Here is a 6996-nt window from a genome sequence, read left to right on the forward strand (position 1 = left end):
CGTTGATGGCACCGACGACGCGAAAGGGTACTTAGCTTCCTCTTCAGGCTCCTTGAGATTTATTCTAAATTAAAAAATTTAAAATAAACTTCAAGGCACCATCCAAGTACTAAGCCCTCCCACCGCGACAAGGTGTACCCCGTGGGAGGGTTATATTATATATCATTTTATATATAATATAATATATAATTAATAGATATATAATTATAAATCTTCTTTATAAAACTCAAAATAATTCATTTTGTAAAACTAATTATTACGCGTAATGAATTTGTTGTTTTCATTATTGATATATATATGCAATACATGTATATTAATACGATTATAGTCGAAAGTTTAATATAATTGAAGAAAAACATACAATAATCGTTTAATTAATAATTAATTTAAGAATATACGACGTATTTCGCACTACGATCTTTATTGCTCGAGTGTCGCTTTATGAATGATACGAAGGCCATACGTTGTACGACTAGCGCGCTATTGTTTACGTCAAAATCGAATGCCGTGTTATTGTTCGTTCGTCATATCGAAATATATTGTATTATATTTTATATTACAATATAAGGTAATACAAATATGTTAACGTAGGATATTTCGATGACAAACAGATAATAATATCAATCTTGGCGTAAACAATACGTATTTTTATTATATTATATCATATTATATTATATTATATTATATTATATTATATTATATTTTACATATTTTAATACAGCAAATAATTTTTCGATATTGATCGCGATCGCGTCTAGAAAAGAATTTAACGGAGCGTCTTGTACTACTACTTTACTCTTTGAGTGTCATCGCGCGAATGATAATAGAACCGAACAAATTAATCCAAAAGACCGTGTTATTATTATTTTTGTATCGAAACATTTTTCAAGACTATGGCATATAAACATATAAGAATATACGACATATTTCGCACTACGATCTTTACTGCTTGAGTGTCGCTTTGTGAATGATACTAAGACCGTATGACTAGCGCGCTATTGTTTACGTCAAGATCGAACGCCGTGTTATTGTTCGTTCGTCATATCGAAATATATTGTATTATATTATATTATATTATATTTTATATTATAATATAATATAATAAATACAGCAAATAATTTTTCGATATTGATCGCGATCGCGTCTAGAAAAGGATTTAACGGAGCGTCTTGTATACCACTACTTTACTCTTTGAGTGTCGACGCGCGAATAATAACAGAACCGAAAAAGTTAGTCCGAAAGACCGTGTTATTATTATTTTTTTATCGAAACATTTTTCAAGACTATAGCATATAAACATTAGCGCGCTATTACGGCACCAAGGTCGGTTATTGTTTGTTCGTTAGCGAAATATTTTACGTATTTTAATATATACATATATGTATATATGGAATATATTTAAGTATATAACAGTATTTTAGATTACATAGATTTTTTAATTATAGGATTATTTATTAAAAGATTGATATATGGAGTCTTTCATTATGTTTAGATTCATGATTCAATTATTTTATTGTGCGTTCTCACAATTCAAAATATTTCAATGATTGAAAAATAAAGCATCGCAGATATATTGTATTTGACTCTATAAATATCTATAAATACTAAAGAAATAATTTCTGCTCGTAAAAATCGATTTCATATCGAAATAATAATTTATTATTTTAGATTTCTGTTACTATAATTCTTAGTTGATTAAATGAATAAATTACGATTAAATGCGATAGAGAATTTTTGTCGCGATTTGTATATAGATATTAATTATGTGTTATTTATAAAAGTTAATTAATCATATAGTTATAATAAATAATTTTCGGTGTTGATCGCGATCGCATCTAGAAAAGAAATTTAACGGCGTATCATTATATTACTCATTAAAAAATATTAGACAATAACATATAAAATTATATAAATATGAATAAATATGAAATTATATAAATATGAATAAATATGAAATTATATAAATCGTTTCATAATCGGCATGCAGATATTACAAATGCTATCTGCATCTGATTTATATAATATTTCATATGTCATTGTCTAATATTTTCGAATGTGTAATAATATTAATGTCATGTTGAAGGTAGATTAAAAGATAATCCGAAACGTTCGTATTTATTGTATGTATTGTGACGAGTAATTTGAAATATACTAATAATTTGAAATATAATAATAATTAAAAGAGAAAAGATTTTTCTTGTGCTCCAGTTATCGCGCTTTTTATTGGCTCTTAGTTATCAATTGTTTAATTAATTTTTAATTATTATTATTTGAACCAATTTTTTATTTTAATTTTTAATTCTTATATTATTTAATATTTAAAAATAATATTTAAAAATAAACTAGAATATTTTTTGTTATAATTTATTTTCAATGATGAACCGTTGTGATAAAGATCACGTAAAAATGGCGGTGACGATGGTGATGATGGATGATGTGTGATTAATATATTTTATCAAGGAATATATTAATAATTAATTATATTATTAATACAGGGAGAGAAAGACCACCCAAAACTTTAGATTTGTATTAAAAATTTAGCGTTTTGCATTATCGATACTTGTGTTACTGACGGAACAATCCAAAATAATGTTACCTACTGAAAACATTCATGATTTAGCTTCGTAGTTCATGTCCACGTTTTTATTTCAGAGTATTGCCTTTAGGAATTACCCAAGTGATCTATGATGTTTCTTATTCTTCTTTCTGATTGAAATTAATTGAGGCAAATATTTTTTTAATTAAACGGTAGTATATATTAAATTACATATAATAATGGCGATGGTGGTGATAGATAATGTGTGATTAATATATAATATAATATAATATCGGGTAATATATTTTAATAATTAATATATTTTAATAACTTGATAGATAGATAGATAGATAGATAGATAAATAGATAGAGAGAGAGAGATCACAAAACTTATTTATATTACAAATTTATTTAATATATACAAACGTTTTGCATTACTTATGTTATCGACATTTCGTGTATGAGGCAACAATCAATGGAATACAATCCGAAATTATGTTACCCATTGAAAACATTTGTAGATTTAACTACGTAGTTCATATTTATATTTTTTTGTTTATAGGATGCATTGCTTTCAGAGATCGCATAAAAGCAGACTATGACAAAACAGAGGGAAAACTATGAACAATTTTGTTGTTTGTTTTATAGATTTTAAAAATGGCTTGTCGTATGCTACATATTTGTAAAGTTGTAAATAATTTGATAAAAATGTTCAATCTGTAAACAATGGTAACGCAAATGAAATATATCATTGTCTCTAAATCATTATATGTAATTAACATATAATATGTATTTAAAATTAATTTATCAATTTAATTCTAATAAAATTATGAAATTTTTTTCAGATATATATTATTGTTTAATATTGTTTAATTTATTGCTTGTCAGTCATTCACATTTATTAAAAATAGTCACTTTATTAAATAATGTGAGAAACTCTATGTTCTTTGCGAATAGTAAGTAGAACTTTTATGGATATAGCATTTTGATAATAGTTTATATTTACAGTAGAAAATAGTTTGTATTTCACTGCTTTTGTTCTATAGGACCTGAAGATGAATTATGAAAGGGTATGACAAGTATCAGTAATGCAGGAAGACACAGAGGCAGAGCAAGAAGAGTAGTGAAAAGAGAGACCTAAATAAGGAGCAAATTATTGGCATGGGAAAAATTCCGATACAATTTCCTGGTCTAAACACTCCTGTGTTTAGAGGAAAAAAATTAATTCAACAGCAAAAACTGTTTGTAAATCTTGAAAGAAAGCAAAAACTTATGGAATTACCACAAAGTCAGACCAGATCAATGCAAATAAAATTATCGCCATTGGAATGTGGTTGGACGAGTGTTACAATGGATGGCAGAAGCATTGAATCAGATCTTATTGGAAAAGGTTAATATTTATGCTATTATTGGATTATAATGGTTAAATCACACACATACAAAAATCATGTGATACGATGTCTATTTTCAATTTTTTTTTTGATGTTTCTAAATATTAGAATCTTATATAATTAATATCTTTGTTTTCTGCAGATACATTTGAAAGTTTTGAAACCTGGATTTTGGAAAACAAAATGATAACTTGTATGACTAGTAATTTAGCACGTAAGACTAGAATCAGTTCATTTATAGTAACTGGAAATGGAAATGGATTAGCTGGATTTGCGTTATCAAAAGCCAAAGCATCCCTAAAGACGGTTAAAAATAGGGTTGGTCAAAAACTAATGTATATTCCTACATATAAGGAATATACATTACTGGTAAGAAAATAATTGTCAATACTATATAATATAAAATTTATTTCTTCTCTTTTAATGTCACTTTGTATTTTTCAGTGTTACATGATTTCTTTACACAGTTTGAGAATATAAAAATATTTGTAAAGAAAATTCATGAAGGATAATGGGCTTGTTTGTCATCATGCCATAAAAGCGTGTTGCGAGATAATTGATAAAGGATATGTATGCCAAAGTACAAGGAGGAATGTAAAAGCATTCTTTATTGGTTTATTGCAACAGGTATGTATATAAAGTATTTAAAGGCATATTATACTTTTTATTTAATTTATATTAGAAAGAAACATTTTTTACTTATAAAAATATATACAGGGTTGGGCAAAAGTCCGGAAACGGTCAAATATCTCGAAAAGGATCAACTATAGCGAAAAATTGTAAATAGCAAACTTGTAGGGCTTAAAAAAATGTACCTAATGATGACTAAAAATTTTACTTTGAGTGGAGGACGAAGATCATATAAAAGTCAAATTGAATTTTTTAAATGGAACCCCCTATTTTTCATTGCATATTCTTGTAGCTTATCTCGAGAGCTTTCCAAAACACTATAATTAAGTACCTTTTTATTAAGTACTTTTTGAGTTATAAGGCTTGAAATAATTTCTTAATTTTACATAAACCATAAAATATCTAGTAAACCATTCATTTTTCGATTATCTTACCTTCATACTTTTATGTACAAAATAATGAGAGGAATCAATTGGTGTAAAGAAAACATACAGTTGTTTTTAAGAAAAAATATTTAATTTAAAACTGTATGTTTTCTTTACACCAATTGATTCCTCTCATTATTTTGTACATAAAAGTATGAAGGTAAGATAATCGAAAAATGAATGGTTTACTAGATATTTTATGGTTTATGTAAAATTAAGAAATTATTTCAAGCCTTATAACTCAAAAAGTACTTAATAAAAAGGTACTTAATTATAGTGTTTTGGAAAGCTCTCGAGATAAGCTACAAGAATATGCAATGAAAAATAGGGGGTTCCATTTAAAAAATTCAATTTGACTTTTATATGATCTTCGTCCTCCACTCAAAGTAAAATTTTTAGTCATCATTAGGTACATTTTTTTAAGCCCTACAAGTTTGCTATTTACAATTTTTCGCTATAGTTGATCCTTTTCGAGATATTTGACCGTTTCCGGACTTTTGCCCAACCCTGTATACATATATATATATGTATATATATGTTAGACATAAAGCTAAAAAAAAACGTGGATTGTGTCGATTAATTAATTAATTGTTTTGTTTAATTATCAATTTATATATGTATATTATTAACAATAATTTTTTGTTTACTTAAACTGTATAAGGTTGTACATAAGAAACAATCTTTTTTATTTAGTATTTCAAGCATATTTTCATAGAACTTTAATTTAATTATTATATTATTAAAAATATTGAACAAAATAAAGAATTAAAACTGGCTTTCTCATGGCAGATTACATCAGAAATCATACTTTAATTATTGCAATATATCATGAAACAAATCATTCTCAAAATAATGGAAATATTTGCAGAAATATCAAATATGTAATGTAAATATTTTAATTTTTTTGTATGCGATCTATTTTTTATTCTATCGATGTTTTCATAGTGATGCACCTTGATCACTTTGCTTCATATGTTTGCAATAAAAATATATTAAAGCAAATTATTTTGCAAATTTATTATTCTAATTTTTATTTAGAAAGACTAAGATTAAAACAGACGTATGCATTTTTTTCAGATATTTCTATTGAAAAAAACGCATCAGATAAAACTTTCCTGTACATTTTAAATGTGCCAAAAGATTTGCTCTTTATTCCACTTACTGCAATAATGTACACTAAAAATGATAGATCTATATTAAAAATGATAGATCTATATTTAGTAGTTGGAAAGAAAGAGAGGAGAAATGAAAAGTATATCTAGAGAATTTAAAAGAATAAAAATCTAAAAATAATAATACATAAAAATTAATTTATTATGTATTTTTTTCATGAGGAATGTGGGGCGCACATTTATGCATTTATTTATTTAGACGAGATTTACTTTAGAGCACATTCAGTATTCAACTTTAATTTTATTTTCTCTTTCTTATGATATATAAGTATAACATAATTACCTGCAAATGCTATCACTTTGTGTGCTTACAGTGATACAGAAGCAACATTACAAGTACTATATTTACAGATAATATCTATATAATAAAAAAAGCACCAAAAATCTAATGATGAAAAAAGGATAAATATTGTAGACCAGGATAAGTATCAACCAATTATTCCACTGCTCTGTTTCATTAGAGTTGCAATTTTCTTTTATATCATAAATATTATAAATAAGATAAAGATTTCCATACGTTTCAAATAAATTTATATATTTTATGTATGTAATACTGCGCACACATATTAAAAGGTGATAATATCGCAGTTATAATAAGATACGATCCTGGCAATGTAGTGATTTTTGGATCCTACTTAAAATAATTTAATTTGATTTATTTTTGAGAAATGCGCACAATACTTGAGAACAAATTAATTTTGTGCCATATATTACCTTTGTAAAATTCCACACACAGTATCATATTGTCTACGATATATGAAAAGCTTCATCGATGAAATATGATTGAGATATAAGAAAAGTAATATAGTACTTGTAATGAATAACGTTAATGTGGAATACAT

The 6996-nt window shown here is 25.9% G+C and overlaps 1 protein-coding gene across 3 annotated transcripts; it reads left to right on the plus strand.

The window, feature by feature from the left end:
* The first annotated feature begins 3356 nt into the window (after nt 1-3356).
* On the plus strand, nt 3357-6508 carry LOC112637792 (28S ribosomal protein S5, mitochondrial-like). Of its 3 annotated transcripts, none has more exons than XR_003122750.1 (5): nt 3357-3492; nt 3583-3926; nt 4070-4296; nt 4372-4554; nt 6469-6508. XR_003122750.1 is itself a non-coding variant. In XM_025408325.1 (4 exons), the coding sequence occupies exons 2-4, from the start codon at nt 3698-3700 to the stop codon at nt 4405-4407; spliced, it is 492 nt and encodes a 163-aa protein (XP_025264110.1). In that variant the 5' UTR covers nt 3357-3492; nt 3583-3697; the 3' UTR covers nt 4408-4596. The 3 variants fall into 3 exon arrangements, 1 of the variants encoding a protein (XP_025264110.1); XR_003122751.1 differs by lacking the exon at nt 6469-6508 and adding an exon at nt 6060-6071; XM_025408325.1 differs by lacking the exon at nt 6469-6508 and having other exon boundaries at nt 4372-4596.
* Nucleotides 6509-6996: the final 488 nt, after the last annotated feature.

This window comes from Camponotus floridanus, unplaced genomic scaffold, assembly GCF_003227725.1.
Source record: "Camponotus floridanus strain SB8 unplaced genomic scaffold, Cflo_v7.5 scaffold20, whole genome shotgun sequence".
Taxonomy (NCBI): Eukaryota; Metazoa; Arthropoda; class Insecta; order Hymenoptera; family Formicidae; genus Camponotus; species Camponotus floridanus.

What these genes read in the sequence shown, in the direction of transcription:
- LOC112637792 (XM_025408325.1), top strand. Translation starts at nt 3,698, where the DNA reads ATGGGAAAAATTCCGATACAATTTCCTGGTCTAAACACTCCTGTGTTT. An exon ending in ATCAGATCTTATTGGAAAAG is followed by an intron (nt 3,927 to 4,069) that starts GTTAATATTTAT and finishes TGTTTTCTGCAG; the next exon opens with ATACATTTGAAAGTTTTGAA. An exon ending in ATAAGGAATATACATTACTG is followed by an intron (nt 4,297 to 4,371) that starts GTAAGAAAATAA and finishes TGTATTTTTCAG; the next exon opens with TGTTACATGATTTCTTTACA.